The 19,409-nt window shown below is 42.2% G+C and overlaps 1 protein-coding gene across 2 annotated transcripts; it reads right to left on the bottom strand.

The window, feature by feature from the left end:
• Positions 1-7,093: 7,093 nt before the first annotated feature.
• On the bottom strand, positions 7,094-18,882 carry LOC111843479 (stomatin-like). 2 transcript variants are annotated; one of them, XM_023811119.2, is made up of 8 exons: positions 18,684-18,882; positions 18,198-18,233; positions 17,789-17,898; positions 14,093-14,165; positions 11,889-11,971; positions 10,716-10,919; positions 10,334-10,468; positions 7,094-7,588 (listed from the first exon to the last, which is right to left on the bottom strand). In XM_023811119.2, the coding sequence occupies exons 1-8, from the start codon at positions 18,727-18,729 to the stop codon at positions 7,400-7,402; spliced, it is 876 nt and encodes a 291-aa protein (XP_023666887.1). In that variant the 5' UTR covers positions 18,730-18,882; the 3' UTR covers positions 7,094-7,399. The 2 variants fall into 2 exon arrangements, with proteins under 2 accessions (XP_023666887.1, XP_023666888.1); XM_023811120.2 differs by lacking the exon at positions 18,198-18,233 and having other exon boundaries at positions 18,684-18,859.
• Between the last annotated feature and the right edge of the window lie 527 nt (positions 18,883-19,409).

Below are 19,409 nucleotides of genomic sequence, written 5' to 3'. Positions count from 1 at the left end.
ATGCAGACACGAGCAAAAAAACGTATTAACTTATATATTAAATGTAATTGGGGTACAAGAATAATCCCGTCTGCTTTTGCACTAAAGTGTAACTTCCATGTTAGCTTGAGGTCAACCAATCAGTAAGGTATGGCGGGGCGAAAAAGCCTATTTCTGCAGAACTCCAAAAAGATCCCCGTCAACCATCTGATAATTCCCTATAGCATAAAAATGCAAAGTTACTAGGAGCTGGATATGTCGAGGTACAGCGGAGTTCCTCTCACTTCCATGCATGATAGCTGGTCCAGCCTTTCCACTGAGAGCAGGCCGGGCGTCAGAAGCATTTTGAATGTGGCGGGGAGGTGGGGGACACACACTGACATAAAACGAATATTTTATGTTAAATTATTCCAAACGAATAATTATGAAATGTGAGGGGGACAAGCGCAGACGGAACATGAAAAATAAATCCGAACTTGCGGGGTATGCTTTTGGATGTTGAATAGCCAAAGATCGGTTTTAAAAAAAATGTTAAAAACCGATTCGTTCAGACTTACGAATCGGTTCAACCCATCCACTAAAAAAACCGAGTTAAAAAGAACGATTCGTTCGCGAATCGGCCACCACTACTTTGGGTTATGGTTAGGTTTTAGGGGTTAGGGTTAAGGTAAGGGTTTTAGGGCGTTTTGGGGGGTTAGGGTTAGGGCTATCGATTAGCACTACGGTAGGATGTTTTGATAAAGTAGGACGTTTTGCCAGAACACCGGACTATATCCATTATACATGGCGAGTCAGGCCTGCAGACAGGGGAAACATATTCTCGCAACATGAATATGTCAGGAAGATTGTCACCGACCTTGCCCCGGTGTCTCTGGGGGGAGCAGCCCCTCATAGGAAATAGTAAGCAGCATTTAGTAACAAGCATCAAAAACACATTTTTAAAAACTTTAACAGAGTAAAGCCTCAGTTATTTTAATAAACAAGTTTTTTCAGTAAATGTTTGTTCACGCTCATGTGCACAAACACACACACACACACCGGTGGTCAGGGGCTTTAGAGTTTAACTTTAGGTTGGTGATCGAGATGTATATATCTAAGCCACCATAACACACTCAGTCGTTCACTAACTTATCGCGAAAAAACAGACAGAAATCGACTTTTAAATTTTAAAGAAAAGACATCACACACACACACACACACACACACACACACACACGTAAAGCCCCGGACATGCGCACAAGCGTGAACCCAAGGGTTGGCCTTTTGAGTTTAATAATCAAACTCAATCAAAAAACAACAGACATATAGTTTATGTTTTTTCTTAAAATGTATAAGGATCGTTTTGTTATAGCGAAATTTTAAATTAGTATGAGTGTGATATAAATCATTTAGGTAATAAGAATTGAGGAATAAACTAAATAGCGGCTAGAAATGACCGACCAGGCAGGCAGAAGTGTCCTTCCCTATCTCACAAGCAAGGGGGATAAGAATTTAGGATATATTTTTGTTATTTTAAGGAAGGTGGACATGGTTATTTAATTACATGTTATATGAACTAGTAAGCTGCATTTAGCATCATGCATCAAATACACATTAAAAACTTTAAAGAATAATACCTTAGTTATTTTAATAAAGACATTCTTCAGTAAATGTCAGACAGCCTACAAGATGACCCCACAGTCCCAGGTTATATCATCTGCAAGCTTGATTTGAGATGCTTGCTGGAGTAGCATGTTAAGTTGACAATGGTAACTGAGATGCAGCCTGCTTGGTAGTTAATGAAACATAGTCCAAATTCAAGTGTCAACGGTCATCCACTATGCAGCGACTACAGATTGACTATAAGGACCCATTTATCCGCTGGCGGTTTTTTTTTTTTTTTTTTTTTTAAATTTTGACATAATAAAGCCTTAGTTAGTTTAATAAATACGTTTTTTCAGTAAATGTTTGTTCATGCTCATGTGCACAAGCACACACACTAGACTTGTAGTCAAGACCGCCTAAACCAAGACCAAGACACTACCAAGACCAGAGGGTATCGAGACCAAGACCAAGACAGACCGAGTCAAGACCAAGACAAAGTCGAGACGAGACCAAGACCGAGACCAAGACTCCCTTAACTTTTGTGTGCTGTTGAGGACTGACATGACGAGTACTGACTGGTCCCAAAGTCATCTGACAAAACAGCTAACACCTCCAACAACTGTCTTCTTCTATCCCGTAGTCTGTGAGACCGTGGGGGCACCTCCTGATGCTTTGACAACCAGCTTCCTCCACTTTCTTCTGTCTTCGGTCTGTCTCAGCGCATCGCTCAGCGTCATTCCTGTCCATTCTCTGATGTTGTCTTCCCACCACTTTCTCTGTCTGCCTCTTCTTCTTCCCCCCTGAACAGTTCCTTGGAGAATTGTTTTGGCAAGACCTGATGATCTGGAGACGTGCCCGTACCACTGCAGTTTTCGCTTCTTCACTGTGGTAATGAGATCTTCATAAGGGCCAATGTACTGTCTGATTCTGTCTCGCACTGTTTCATTTGTGATGTGATCTTTGTAGGAAATGCCAAGGAGTCTTTGGAAACACCTAATTTCTGTAGATTGTATTCTTCTTTCAAGTTCGGCTGTCAGAGTCCAAGACTCACAGGCATACAGGAAGATTGAGATAACCAGAGATTGCATCAATCTGACTTTTGAGCTGTGTGTAATATTCCTATCTTTCCAGATAGGTTTCAGCTTTGCCAATGCTGCTGTTGTTTGTGCTATTCTGGCAAGTCCTTCGGGTTTAAATCCTTCATGGTGACCATTGCTCCAAGGTATTTGAAGCTGTTGACAGTTTCCAACTTTAGGGTTGTTCGTCATCAGCTTGGTTTTCTCTGCATTTATTTCCATTCCGTATGCAGCTGAGGTTTTGTCAACACAACTGTCTAAAGGATGGGAAATATGTGACTGATTTCAATTAATTTGTAGATGAAATTGTAACATCAAATTGAAAATACACAATTATAAACTTGAAATTGCATCATGTCCCATTGTAGTAGCCAAATGACACTGTATATCAACTTCCCTGAAATGGATTAGGCCTGTTAAGTCAACACAACATGATATGCAGATGTTATTTAAAAGTCAATGTTCACATTTATTTAGTCAAACAACACCATTTTAAGTAAAATACTGTAATCAAACAATATAAAGATACGCACACACGTCACATGAATCAAATGCAAACTACAAATACTATATACCAATACAAACTGCACATCAAATTGTGCATTAATAAGAATAAGGACAAGTACTTAAAAGATTCTGACATCTTGATGTCTGCAGTGGCATGTGATTACACATTTAACTGAATCACAACAAAATGCACGTATGTCATTGTTTGGTTGCATTTCAAGGGCGCGAAAGGCGAAATAATAATAATGTTGCATTATCGAACGTGACGTTGTGTGTCATGGATACTTTTCGCTCCAAATCTCCTGACCACTATGTTGATCTGAGACGGCAAGACCAAGACAGTGAGACCGAGACCATAGACCGTCGAGACTGTGACAAGACCAAGACAGCGTAAAGTGGTCTCGAGACATTCAACTCTAACACACACACACACACACACACACACACACCGGTGGTCAGGGGCTTTAGAGTTTAACTATAGGTTGGTGATCGCAATGTGTATCCAAGCCCCCATAACACACTAACTTAGTCATTCACTAACTTATCACGAAAAAAAAGACAGAAATAGACTTGTAAATTTTAAAGAAAAGACATTAACAGTTTTTGTTAATGTTTGAAGTTATAAAAACTTTAGATGTATTTGTTAAATAGGCAAACAAAATGTATTATTTTAAATTAGTATAAAATATAACCTTAACTTTAGAGGCAAGATGTACACCCATTAAAAGTGGAATAAATACATCAGAATCCTGATGCATAACGTTGCCAACTTTGTGGTCCGAATTCATTTGGAACATTGAAAATATCAATTGGTGTTGTACTGGACAACACAATTCTGTCATTAAAAACGCCCCACCTTACTTCCATGAAAAGTTATTAAAGCTAGAAAACTGAATATTGAATATGAGGCTAACTTAACCGCGGTGTTCAACTTTCGCCTTGTCGGGTGTGCTTTCGGGGCTGCGATGCGCGGATGCTTGCATTCATAAATGTCGGTAAATGCAGATGGTCCCGGTCGGTGCATGCATACAGCAAATCTATTGTAACAAAGCCATTCAAGTAATGCAGTGAAATGGGTAAACTTTTTCAGAACGGATTTAAAGTTTTGACTATAGGCCTGGGCGGTATTAAAGTAATACGGAACAGGCCTATCTGCATTTTCAAACCCCATACAATTAAAACAAAATTTGGCAGGCAAAGTGCATGTTGGGTGAAGCGCACAGAGCAAAACATTGGCATTGATGCAGTATTCCACTTCATTGCCTATATTGCTTCTGCCACCTAATGGATACACACGGAAATTAATGTTTTAACGTTTCACTTGTCATACTTCAGTTTTAAAAGAATTTAAAAAACCATGGGTCAAAAATGTTAAAATTTATATATATGTCGTTGGCTGGATTATTTCAGAAAAGTAATCCGATACACATTCCAAATTACATGACTAAATAACTCTCCCCAGATATGTGCCCCTCATGTAAGTGGCCTACAGCACCTTAAGGGTGGTGTCAGAATGAAGGAATTCGTTAACAGAGGGACACCGGGAAAGGTTCCATAAGCTTGACTACATCCTTACTGCAACATCTCCCGCACCTCCTGTAAGCAGTGGCTGTAGCCAGAGACCCATGAGCATAACGACAGTGTACAGCAGGGGGCGCCGAAGCAGTTCCTCTATGGTCTGCTGAAGACGCTATTCAGTGCTGAAGACGCCTGTTCAGTGACTCTATGCAGCTGGTCTAAAACAACCTCGCTGTCTAGTCTAACAATTACATGATTTTTATTTAGCATACATTTTGTCCAGAGCAACGTACAAGTGATGGAAAATAGCACATTGCTCTGGTACAGGAATCATCTCCAAGCCTAAATGCACACCGTCTCCTACATGTCATCCGTATTCTCGACTATATTCTGTTCCTTATCCTAACCCCTCTAGTGGTCCATTTGGTCCTCTGAAAAGTCCCCGCTAAATCCTGATTCCCTTCACACTCCCTATTATTCAGTTTTATTGTGATCTGTGATTTATAATATGAAATGCATGTTTAACCTTGTTTCTGTGCAAAGGCGTCGCATCAACTTAACATTCGAAGAGAAAAAAATCGAAGAGAAATTCGAAATATTACCTTCACATGCGAGGAATATCAGATTGGTGTGCAACTAGCCAATATTAATTAAGCAAAACAACCAAGGAGGATTGTGGAGTAGGCCGCCACCTGGTGGTGACAGGAAAAACTTTAGTTATAAGTGTATATAAGAGGGAGAGTCCCTATCTGTCTTTCAGAGATGCCGGATGACCTGATGCTTGATGATTTCCATGATCTTGGTGCATACATGTCATTTATATGCATATGAAAAAACTATCTGTTGAATGGTGGGACCCACACCCTAGAAAAGCGAATGATTTTTGAATTAACCAGGAATTGCTTTTATCTTTTTTTTTCCACCTGACTCGCATATGCTATGGGGCTGCTGTACTACTTTTGAAAATAATAACAAATTTGAATAACAAAAGGAGAAACTGCTCCCCAGCAGAATCCATTGTTAACAAAGAAGCAGAACCACTCATCTATTTAAGCCCCACGTCTGTAACCTCCACAGAATTGTCAAAGTACACCATTGGTGAATATGAGTATTTGATTATTACATGAGTGGTCCTCATTCTTTGGTGATTCTTTTTCCTGTGTTCAAATCATGGCCCCCACTCTGGCGCAGAAGGGCACCAGTGTCTGGATAATCCAGCAGTTTTTAAATTTGCAGCCCTTTATATGGTGGCTGTTTCACTGGCTGATGCAGGTCCTCTCCCAGGGTGGGGGAGGATTAGATGTCAACAAGGGTCATCCCCGGGTCAGATCCGGCTGTGGAGTGTAAGATACGTATCCCATGGACATCCCAGTGTAGGACAAAGTCTGATATGAGCCCCTTCATTCATGCAGAGTTATTTGCCAACGTTATGAAGAAGTCGCTGGTTTGTTTGCGCCTCCACAGCCAGACCACAGGTTTCTGTACCCAGCATCCACCAGAAGACCCCTCTGCCTACTCTAAAGCTGACATGACTTCCGGCTCACTGCTCCCAATTAAGGCAACCCAAGTACTAAACTACCAAAGCTCCTCATCTTCCCATCCCGGGTCACGTGGATAGGTCTGGCATTCCGAAAGAAGCAAAAATCCTACACACAGTTAACACAATATAATTAGCGGAAAGATCTCTCTTCATGTCTCCACGACAACAGGTGATTTACAGATAACTCTCAGAGGGAAGGCCGAATACAACAGGTCTAGAGGCTCGAAGGACGTGACTGACGTGTATCCATCCAGACCAGGGGTGGAGCTCAAGGGAGGGTGGAGGGCGAAAATCGCCAGGCCCCTGACTCTCGGGGGTCCCAATGCTGATTTCCTGATTTCAACTTTTTTTTTTTTTTTTTTTTTAATAACAAAAGTTATAGACCAAAGCTTCACTCTAAAGCATTTAAATAACAATTTTGGTTAAAATATTATTATCTATAATTATATAATTTATCTTGAATTTGGCCAATCGATCCACCAGTGCGATAAACCCCTCCCCCCCCCATCAGTGAATTTTACCTATCGCGGTCCCACCCCCAACCTGACTGCTAATTTTTACTCCAAAAACAGAACGGCCCACTTAGGGGGGGGGGGAGCCCTACCCAGGTCAGCTTAGGGCCCCTGGAGAAGTTAGTTGGCTGGATCGAGACTGTGGACTGCAAGGAGATCAGACAGTTCACTGTATGTCAACTTTAAAAAGAAGATGCTCACCACGTGTTTTTTTTAAGACAGACCAGAGACCCATCCTGTTGCCATTTCCATGCTGAAATTATCCTCCAATGAACAAGTGGTTACTTACCTAAAAGTTAAACCATTTAAAAAAAATCATTTATTGCTTCTGAACACCACTGTTTTCCTTCACAATATTTCAAAAGCATTATGAAACATCTGCTTCAAATTTTTATTGAAGGTGGCTCAGTTATAAAAGTGTATTACAAAAAAAAACTTGGATAAAAGTGAATTTAAAAATAATGCAATGGATATCTACACAAAAAAGCAAAGTCAACCTATATAAGATATGGCCGTGCAGTATACCACTCCATAAACACTAAAAGACATGCATCAGTGCACAGAAATATAATGATACAATTTCCCGAAACTCCACAAGCCCTAAGCAACCAGAACAGCTGGATGCACATCTTCAGACATACCAGCCTGCATTTGTAATGGCTGACACCATAAGGACCGACCACTTAGCGCTTCATGAAACTCTGCATCAGTTCGAGGGGCAGGGGGAAGATGATGGTGGAGTTCTTTTCGGCGGCGATGGTGTTTAGCGTCTGCAGGTAACGTAGCTGTAGCGCCGAGGGCGACTCCGCGATGACCAGGGAGGCCTCCTTCAGAGCCCGGGAGGCGTTCATCTCCCCCTCCGCCGCGATCACCTGCAGAGCGTAGCGGGAAGGGATACACGGGCAAAGACATGGGGAGGGACGGGAGGAGGGGCAAGATACGCGAATGACAGGAGATGCGAGTTAGTCTCCATCCCCAAGTAATATATTAATTTTGCCTTTCATATGTTGCATTGAGCATTGGTTTAGATGCATCTCAAATTTTGTGGTACTTTTCAGAAGAGGAAGTGGACATGCAGTGAGGTGTTTCTTGGGAATTCAGAACTACCGTAACAGTACAAAGCTTCTAACGATGGCACTTCCTGCATGAACCATATGCAACCTCTCACTGCCTGACACATAAAACCAGACAAATGCCTGATGTGGAATCAGTGACACAGTGCTCCAGACTAACTTTTTCAACTACAGCGGTACCTCAGTTCTGGAACTCATTAGAACTCAAATTTCTTAAGTCGAACCAACCAGTTCGAAAAAAAATTACCTAGAGCTCAATCTGAATCTCAGAAGTCAAACCGTGAACGCCGACCTAAGATAACTTGTACGCGCGGGGAAATGAGTCACGCAGCACGTTTCTCAGCGGAAACAAAGATTAAAGCTTCAGTCTCAGCCTCGCATTCACTGTAATAGCACCGTGCATGTTTACACTAACTGAATACATATATTTAGACAGTAAAAATACATTTAGACAATGATAGACAGTAACAGGAATTATTATATAATAAAATACAATGAAAAAATAATGAATAAGAAATCTTTATTTAATATTAATAATAAACCATTAATACTTTTAATTATAATAATATTGTTGTGCTGAGCGGGGACAGAACGGAGACAAAGGTGCAGTCGTCAGGGTATCGGGGAATACGGGGTTTAATTACAGGTAAGGCAGGCAAAACGCAGACGGACAATACAATGACCGGAAACAAACTGAAACGCGGACGAAATACAGAGGGCTAATGACAACAACCAGAAACAGCTGATCATACGGGGATTCCACACGGGGTTAATGGGGAGGACGTGGCACACGGAAGGATCGGACGATCGGGGCAGGACACATTGCTTGGATACATTTATTTTCTTACTTTACAAATTACTGTTTTGATAAATGTGCTTAGATGTGTTGAGTACAGTATATGCTCTTCTTGTTTTATCCGGTTCATTTTGTGTTTAAATGCTAAAAACAAAAAAGCATATTTAGGTGTAATTTTTTGGAGCCGGGAACCAATTAATTGGTTTTCCATTATTTCTTATGGGGAAGATTCGATCACAACTCCAACTTTTTAGGATTCGATCCGGAGGTCTGAACGGATTAAATTTGAGTTCTGAGGTACCAATGTAGTTGCACTGGGGCTCCGTATTGAAAAATTTAGGAGCACCTGCACAAAATTTTGGCACACCACTTAAATCGACATGCAATGCAAGATATACTTTTGTTGGCTTATTTTTTCCCATCGTAACGTTATTTCTGATAAATGCTTTGGTAGCCTAATAAATATACAATTTACAGAAATAATCATATGATGTTCTATTTTAAAAGGAAAAAGTCACAGAGTGAAGTAGTGCTTACGAGAAGAAAAGTCATTAAGTTAAATGGTGCTTCTTTAAAACAAAAACAAATTTACAACCATTAGGCCACCACTGCCCACAATTATGCTACTTTTGTGCTTTACGAATGTTTCACGAGGTACTTTCCCACTGAAATTCAAGAATCCAGTTCTAGGCAATATCAACTTTTGTAGCTCCCGGCCACTTTCACCTGTCGCTTTTTCACCGTACACCAGGAACCGGTACCTTTACGGCAAACAAGCGTGGGGGCTGGAGCTGCAGAAAGCTCTTCTTAAGCTTCACATGTAACTTTATTGGAAGATACACCGCCATCCCAAAACAATGGAGGATGAATAAGTCATTTTGTTAGATTAATTTGTTAATTACTGGGGCAATGGATCGCGACCAAAATGGGATACAGCCATATATTTATTTTTTATTTATGCAACTGATGACATGCTTAAAATACATTATTATATCTGGCCAGGAGATCGATCTTTAATTTTCCACAGAATAAAAACTATGAAATGTTATTCTGTGAGCACCAGTAATATTAGACCAAAATATATTGGTTATTGATCAAATTTTGTGATGAAGAAATATGGAGATACAAGCAAAAACGTATTCGGCAATGCATTAAATGTAACTGAGGTACTAAAACAAAACAATTCCATCTGCCCAATTTTTGCCCAGCTGCTTCTCTCTCTTCAACTTCCAAGGTAGCACAGGTGCTTCAGCAAGACAGCCCCAACCCAGAAGCGCCTACGAGGGACTACAATCGGACTGAGTGCCTGCGGTTCTGGAAAAAAAGTTTCCTCGATGGGAAAGCGCCTTATCTTGCTCATACACCAATTCTCGCCCTCTCTGGGTGTTTCATGCGACATACGACAATCATTTTTTAAAAATAAACAAACAAATGCATATTTGCAAGTCACACTGGCGCGCCTAGTTATAAAGTTTAGTTACGTTGTCTCCAAAAATAGTTGCAAAAAGCGACTAAATGGTCATAGTCTGGAGCCCTGTAATATGAACTGAAGTTGACTTGATTTAGGTCTATAAGTACCAGGGGAACTAATTTAAGATCAAACAGAAGATCTCAGTAAAGCAATGTGACAAAAATCCCGGCACTGTGAGTATCGACATGTGGTATAAAGAGGGCAAGTAAGGCAGAGTCGTCACATGACTAAATCACGTCACACAGTCTGTCATCGTGCTTCTAGGATGGGAGCCCACCTTGGCCCGTGCCTCCCGCGTTGCCTCCGCCTCGGCTGCCATGGCCCTCTGGAGCTGCAGGGGCAGCTTGACATCTTTGATCTCCACTCGCTCTACCTTGATGCCCCAGTCATCCGTGGCTTCATCCAAAGTGGACTACGGCAGGGCAGAGAAGGGGGCTAGTGTGTCCCATGTGTTCCCTACATCCCTCACTCACTTAACAGTACCAGTACTGGTCCTATAACCAAGCAGTTCTTTGCAGCCTCAGAGAATTTCACAGAGATACATTTTGGAAGTCATTCTGATAGTTACAAGGAACAAAACTGCTTGGAAATCAGCCATAACTATCTACAGCTAAAGTCTCTAGGAGGTCCTGAATCTCACACAGCCTCTTATGTCGTACCTGCATGCTGTGAGCAATCTCCTCCCGGTCAGACAGGATCTCTGCCAGGTTCTTGGTGCCCAGGACGTTGCGCAGGGTGGTCTGAGCCAGCAAGCGGGTGGCGGCATCCGCGTTGGTGATGTTGGCGACAGCAAGGGTGGCGTTCTGCACCCGGTAGTACACCACCCCGTCTACGCTCACCGTCACCGAGTCCTTCGTCAACACCTGGTGGTTGGAGGGGGGGCACAGGGTGGACATGCTTAGCAGGCAATGGAACGGAGGTCAAAAGGTCACATCAGGAGCGACACGCGGCCATTGCGGTGAACTCTGGAGCAGCTATCTGAAGCCTCAACAGTATTAATCAGTGGCCAACTGTTCAATTGAAGAAAGGGACGAGGCCTGCCAAATCAAAAGCCAATGCAACAAGTCCAAGGAGGATCACTTGGACTGCAGTGGTTCAGCATTTTCAGCAAAACGTCCAGATGCAAAGAACTCGGCCAATTTCCTAGTGGCTTCTATTTCAGTCTGGATCTCTGCAGTGAAAAGGTCAGATTCAGCATGAAAACGAAATATGCATTGATCAAAATGGCTAATCAACGTACTTTCTAATGCATAAATATTGCAATTATAAATGGCCAACACATAACGGCGAGTTCACCACGCCCAGGACTAAGTCTCCAGAGTCATTTTAATTATTGGCACCTAGAGATCCAGGTGAGGTGATTCACCATTCAAATCCAATCTAACGTATTTTATTAAATAACTGAAATTTGATAAAGGCTGATATGAATTGGACTGAAAATCCACATGGCCAGTGTCTCTGAAGGACCAGGGTTGGACACCCACGGTGAAAATTAATTGAAATGTTATTTCAGTTTGGTTATTCATCACTTTGATAAGTCATGAAGCTGAAAAATCACACAGCGATGTTCAGTGTTTGATGAAGACGTCTGAGAGCCTCGCTGTCATCACCCAGGAAAAAGGAACTACCGTGACAGAATGGATACCCCCCCACACCCCCAACCCCCCACTGCAGTCGCGGATGGCATGTCTGTAAGCGCATCACTCCATGCCACTTTACAGCTGCCAGCTGTCCGTGAACTGTGACTGAGTGTGTCTGTGGCGGGGGGGTGGATTCCCAGTGTCAGATAGAGGCCCCAGGGGCTGATGGGAAACTGCTGCCCGTAGCCGTACCTCCTGGGGGGGGATATCAAAAGTGATGGTTCGCATATCCACATTGATGAAACTGTCAGTGCAGGGCAGGATGAAGAACAGACCTGCGGAAATGCACACAAGCACACAGGAATATGAACCTTCACGTTTCTTCAGACTTGGTAACTACTGCAATGTGTTTGAGTCAATGGTGGGATGCAAACCCATCACAGAATGGAGAGAGTGAAGGCGATTATTTCTGAGCCATCCTGACACCACATAACCCAAATATCATTATGAGAACATTTGGCATGTGAGAATATACTTTCGTATCCTGCAACTCCCCAGCTCCCAGAAGAAATTAATAAAGTAGACCAACATTTCATAGTAATCTTTCCAAGAGCTTCATTTTCATAAACAGAAAAACAAACAAATAAATAATTTGGGCACCGCCGGTAAATGACGCCACAGCAGCGTATCTGGGCTTGCCTGTGAAAAATGAGTCTGCACACACAAACTGCAGACAAGGCAGAATCCATTCTGCTGATGTTAGCTGGCCAAGGAAAAAGTCACTTAAACCAAAACTTCCGGTCACACATGCCCTGCCTAAAAACACCACCGGAGTAAAAGTAGAAGACGAGAAGTCTGTGGACATCTCAGGAAATACGAGGATGAAACAGAAGCCTTCTCCGTATTTACGGGGTCCAAACGGCTTCCTCTGGCTCGTGTATGGTGTATAAAAATCCACCCAGATGCAGCAGTAAAACACATTCAAAGGTCATTAGTGTCATTTGCTGCAGTAGAATCGGTCCCTTATCAGAAGCCAACAAATGTATCATTGTAATTCCATGCTACTTGCATGGTCAAAAATCTGTTTGTTTTAATCAAAAAATGGCATTCGCTAAGAAGAAAGTAACAAGCATACCCTAGCATAAAACACTATATGGGTATTCATCGACTTGCGTTGGCATTGTGTCTCAGAAGTGAGGACCCAAGTCGATTTGGACATCTCTCAATCACTATAGGAGAGGTCAAATGTATTGTGCAACATAAGATACAACATTGCACACATTTAACTACAGCATTCTAGTGGCAGTACAATCTGTTTGTTTTGGTTCTTGCTACATCTGTATCAGACATCTCTCAAATTTTATGTTAAGGCTCTTAAGAGACTTCAGGACGCAAGAACGATTGGACGTTACTCGATAGGATGCAAGTTGACGAATGACTGTAAGTATTACAATCCAGGCTCAGTGGGCCAAGACGCCACGCCTGTCATCCAAATGTTACTGGTTCGAATCTCAGAGTCAGCAGAGGAATTTCATTGTTTGCTCCTTCAGATTAAAGCCTTAACCGCCAAGTATCGGCTGTCCCTGCTTTCTCAAAAACAGAAATATCGCTTAAATAAATGTCATTAAATTAAACAAACCTGTCTATCATTCCACGTTCACAATGCTACCAAGACGAAGCCTGATATGTGCGCTTAGTCTGTCTCTTTGCCAAAGCATCAGTGTTGCTGATTTTGCTGAATGGTAACGAAAAGTCCAGTGGTGCTGCATTACCCACCACTGCTATGCTGTGTAGAGAGAAAACGGGCAAAAACCAGGGGTAAAGACCGAAACGCCAACCAGTGAATCATCATGCTGCCAGAAATGTAATACCTCAATAGGTTGTCCTTTTCATCTGAGTTTGCACTATGTCATTGTAAAGCCTAAGTCACATATTAAAGTTTATAATTATTTAAAAACACAAACTATAAATAAATCCTGAGAAGGTAGAACCTCAAAATACAGAGGCAGCATTAATGAGATCGTCTACAAATCAGAAAATTCTAAATGAAGTGATTTACTACACTGGTTTTATTTAAGAACTCTGGAACTGCCTCTGGGTTGACCTTAATGAAAACATCCTGCAAAGTACAGATTTTATATATATAAGCTCTGGTCTGGGAACAGCTTACTTTACTAGCAGCAACAGCCCAGTTTCTTGCAAACTAAGACTGCAGAGTTGCAGCTGCAAACAAGCACCTCAACATGCATGAGCTTTACTTTCCCTGCCCCTCAGCATTGGTCAGAAGATCTAAACAACCATAGAAAACAAGCAAACCCGTCTGCCCACCCACCTGAAACTGTGGGCGAGAAAGATAAATTCAATTTGAAAGTCTGTGGCTCCTAACCACCTTGTACTTTCCACTGAGTAAACGGTGGGGGGGGGGGGGGGGGGGGGGGGGGGACCATCGCTCATACCTGGTCCTTTGGCACCACCACGGATGATCCGGCCCAGACGGAAGATGATGGCACGTTCGTACTCCTTCACGATCTGCGGAACGCAAGGAAACCGCCAGTCAGTCTCGCCAGCCCCCCCCCCACAAAAGAGCACAACACTCCACTCTGCCCACTCTCACTTTACTGTTTTTGTTGCCTGGTGTAAAGCAAGTCTGTAAGGAGCCAAGCATCCAGCAGAATAAACTGTTTATTCAATAACCCTGTAAGTGAGATTTTGCGTGGTAGCTAATGCTTGAGGGAGAATTTCTATGCAACGTTTCAGGTCAAACGCAGAAACCGTGAAGGGTATCTTCTTAACCTGTCACTGCTTTTCAGTGAGATTATGAGTACTTTTGCTAATTTTTTCAAAATTTCCTAAGAATCTTCTCCTGTGAGTGTGACCTCAGCTCATAGGCATAGATTTGGATATGGCCAGCTGGGAGAAGTTGCGTCTGCATGTAATAATTATAGTACCTAATCAGGGGTAGAATTACTTTGTTCGGGGGGCACAGCAATGTTTGCCTTTTATCCCCTCAAACATAGGAGGGCACTAAGGCATTTTCCCGTAGGTTCGGAGGGCACCAAGGCAATCAAGAATTACTGGCCAGGGCACTGAGGCAAAAAGGTATATAGCCGGACACATGAAATATTTAGCATTCTGACATTTTCAAGGGCAATAAATGCATTAGCACCCTGTGAAATAGTGTTAGACTAGCTATTGAAAAAAAGATGCTGTTGCCTTCATTCACCTACTCAGTAATGACGAAATGTTTTATGAAAAAAAACAGAACCAGCTATTGTCAGTGATAAAAACTTTAATTTAATGAACATTTTTTTTTACTGAGACATTGAACACTAACATGACTAACAGAACTTCAAAATAATGCATGAGTGACCATATTCAAGCCAACTAACTTTTTATAACTAACTATACCGACTGTCGAGCCACTCAAACACTGTCCCGAGCCACTCGCTAACTGTACCGCCCAGTGCCGCGAGCCACTATGAACTGTCCCGCCCAGTGCCGCGAGCCACTACGAACTGTCCCGCAACACTTCCGCGAGCCACTACGAAGGACTGCAGGACAGTACAGTTTATGCTCTAACTCCTTCTCCGTTTTCACTTCAATTCAATGCACATCTGGTATCAATTATTTCAATCTTCTATGAATTATTACAGTCTATTATAAATTATTACAACGTCAAGTAATGACAGATAATTTCCATAACAATAGATGCGGTATGATTGGGAAAGACATGCATAACCAGCGAAATTGCCTAAAAAATGTGGTTATTTTCAAAAGAACTTCTAAACCTTCTCACCCTCCCTATTCTATGAACATGTTGCTATTAGTTTCGGAGGGAGGTAAGCATTGGCTAGAATAGCCGCTCTGAATAATTTAACCATGGAGGCGTGGCTAACGTAAAATTATGGGATGCGCTTATCAACCCAGACATCATGGACATGGCGACAGAGAAGTAAAAAACGGAAGAACTTGTTCTTGATTTCATAAGTTTATTATGATCTAAACATACACAATAGGGCACAAAGGCAACTGAGGAAGAGGGCACTGCAAGTATCTGCCGGCAAGAACTTGTAAATATTCAGGGCAGCACGGCAAATTGCTAAGGCACGGCGGCTTTTGCCGTCGATAAATTCGATCTCTGCCTAATACTGATTTATGTTGCTTTATACTCATTGAATGGATCCCTACAGGGGCTGGGTGGTGCATTACATTTTTGTGGTATATCGATACATTTTCAAAACAAGTTATGGGATGACAATACTATTGTAATATATCGATATACAGACACTCCTCTACTTAAGAACGAGATACATTCCGAATGGTCGTTCGTAACTTGAAATGTTCATAAGTCGTTATTTAACATCATTTTAAGGGTATACGGAAGTACCAAGAACTAGGATGCTGGGAGTTCACACGCTACGCTGCTGCGCAGTGGGAGTAGTGGCCAGAAGTCGTACTAGGCGGAATTGACGCGCAGAAAAAAAAATTGATGTTGCGGATAGGAAATGGGATCCCAACGAACACAATTTGAACTTACAGTCCTCTTTGTTCGTATTTCTGAAAGTTCGTAAGTAGGGGATCATCTGTACTTTTATCGCGCGTTAAAATTAGGGTATTCCTTCCTGGTCGTAAACAATGCGAGCGGTTTGGTTGGGACATCACACAGAATACCAGAATTTACAGTTAAAATCAAACCATCCAGTTAGTGGCATCTCACAGGGAAGCTGACAGAGGGGAGAGGTGAGGAATCACTGCAACCTGATTCATTTAATTTTAAAACACTGGCAAATGGTTCAACGGTTAAAAATATAGGAACTTAAAATTAATGTCCTTCTAGCTAGTAAGTGCATTTCAGTGGTTGGCAGGCTTCTGCTTTTAGAGCCATTTCCCAAATAGGTTTTAGATTTGGATTTTAGTTTTCTGTTCATAGACATTCACCTTCTGTTTCAAAAGCAATGTCATTTTCAAATTATGCTGATTTTTTAAAAATACTGTTGGTAGACATAGTGGAATGAAATGGTTTTAGGCTGAGGCTGCTAATATCAGCATAATTAATTTTTGTTTTGATTCTGAGACTTCCGTTTGCAATAATATTGTCTGCGTTGAATAGTTACAGTTGTATATTTGCAAACAGGAAAGGAAGCCCAGTTTTTGCATTTTGTTTTGACCGCACTGTTTTAATAAATGTTTGTGATATCTTACATGTGGCTTTACCTTAGAATGAAACATTTAGCCCACTTCACAGAAAATTCCAATATTTTCTTTATCGCTATTCTGCCTATATCGAGATATGGTTTTTGGTCCATATTGCCCAACCCCTAACCCTACCAATATTGTTGGAGAACCGTGTGCATTTAGGGGTGCGGAGAGCTCGGGCTGATTTGATCCTAAACAATGCTGAAACCAAACATACGCTTGCCTTAGCTTCCTCATAATGCATCAGATTTAAAGCAGATTTCAACAGATTCCTTCCTGTTACGATGACATTTTTTTTTTGTCCAGTGAGAAGTGCTCTTGCGCCGTTTGTAAACAGCATGCACTCAGGATCTGTGGGAATCGGGGCTGTGAGAGCCGCTGGGCATGCGGCAGGAATTGGAATGAGACCCAAGGAAAAGACTCTGCGGGCACCAGGCCAGTCTTGTGCCGAATTCTGTCTATGACGCGTGGCTGATAGGTGGCCAAGAAAAACTATATAGTAAGACTATATAAAAAAAGGAGCACAGGCAATTTTAAAATATGTTTCCCATCCTAACGTAAAACCCTATGCAGGATTTTTTGGGGGGTTTGACTGGAGCCAAATGCAAGGATTGTCCAATAGGAATGTCACTTACCTCTCCTCCTACTGGACAGTTTCCACGTTTGGCTTAAGTTATCTAGCTAACTGGAAAATCCTGCTTTGTTTAATACCCCGCTGGTGCTTGATGCTGTTTACTACTCCAGCTACATGGTGTGAGATGTGACTGGTAAGTCACTCAGGACCAATAAAACAGCCCTCCTCACAAACTGTGACTGCAATTTCAGACACATTTGCATGATATAAAAATGAGCGGACCTGGAATTGTGGGACTGGAGGCAGGATATATGCCGAAAACTAAACCTGTGACTATTTTTTTTACTTTTTTTTGGGGGGGGGAGGGTATTGTTCCTTGTACCTTGATGCACATCCATATGGAGAGAGGCAGGGTCAGCAAGGTTAACAGGATGGAGAACAGCACCAGCAGCCAGCCACACACACCGATGCCACCGTCAGATTCCTGGTGCACTGTAACACAGGGGGGGGCATTGTTCAGCTCTGGGCCTCCTTTTCCAGAGCCAGAGAAGGGGGCTGCAGCTATACCCATATCGCTATATCCAGCTCCGGCTCAGACTAAAAGTAGTTGACCTTTTGTTATTTACTGGGGTCACGAGCCATACAGGAATGCACATGCCGTGCACGGAAGTTAGAACATGGAGTAAAATCAGCTGTGGGGCTGGGTTTAGTGAATCACAAGTTTCTTGCACTCCCCTAATTGAATTTCACTAAGCATGCATCCGTTTCCCTCCAAAAACCCATTTAGTTACCTGCATCAGAACCGTGATTGGCAAATCTGCATGAACCTACGAATTGTAGTCAAAAGTTGTCAGGGAGAAGACAGAAATATTACACTGTGCTGGGAGCAAAAAAGCGTAACTTTATGCTATTGTTAACTTAAAAATGAATGCTCCTCCACATTTCTAATGTAATCACATTATGCTAGTTTAAGTGCGCTCGTATTCCAAACTGCTCGATGTACTTCAAAATACAAATAAACTGAATAAATGCATGTCTTTTAAAATAAACTATAAAGATCTTTGTACAGTAAAAAAAATAACTGGATTAACTTCGAAAAGAAACCTTAAACAAAGGCTACTTTAAATTTAGCATATTTAAAGTGCAGTAGTGCTTTGGGACGGTAGCTGTGTAACGGGCAGTTTCGAATAACTTAACTCGCACGCAAACCAAAACACGGCTCCTAACTTAAAGCATACTACCCGTAAAAACGAAACATTGCGAAAGTGTTCAGTTACCTGTCACTCGCCCCTTTTTCTGCGCCGTCATTTCTTGTTCATGCATGATCGCCCTGTTACGATCACTCCCCTACGTGGCCCAGGCGTCCGAATACAGCACAGCCCCGATTGTCGCACTGCCATACACCAAATTCACGTCGTACACAAACACCGGAAACCACGTGGTCGGCGGGGTAGGGGGGTGGTCCATTTAAGAGACTGGGGGGCACCGCAGAGTCACGTCTCACACGCCTTGTGGCTGAATCAGCAAGCCTTTGGGGGCCGTTTACCGGCATTCGCGCGTTTCTTTTACACATAACACTGGCAGCTATTTGGGTTTATAAACGGCTTTACAAAAAAAGGTGCCAGAGGAATTAAAAGCAATAAAGAAAAAATAAGAAAACCAGAATAGGCCTGTATAAAATGTATATTCACGGCCGACTTTCATCCATCCATCTTCGCTGGTAAGCATGGAGTCTGTCTCAGCCAGTTAAGGTCACACCCTGGGCGACATGAACTTCCCGGGTATAATTGTTATAGCCTACATTATGTTACAAGGCCGTGGCTTCCCAAACGTCTGCCCACCCAAAAGAGATTGTTAAATGAATAATTTTTACCTTCGCCAACGATCAGGTCGACAATTATTACCGTCGCTAACCCTCCCCCCCCCCTCATTTACACGTTGGTGCTCACCCAACACACCCAATTTCCACCCCATGATGGCATCCTATAGTAACACCAATGTCA

Source organism: Paramormyrops kingsleyae, chromosome 7 (genome assembly GCF_048594095.1).
Source record: "Paramormyrops kingsleyae isolate MSU_618 chromosome 7, PKINGS_0.4, whole genome shotgun sequence".
NCBI classification, from domain to species: Eukaryota; Metazoa; Chordata; class Actinopteri; order Osteoglossiformes; family Mormyridae; genus Paramormyrops; species Paramormyrops kingsleyae.
This window is presented reverse-complemented; position numbering and strand designations above follow the sequence as displayed.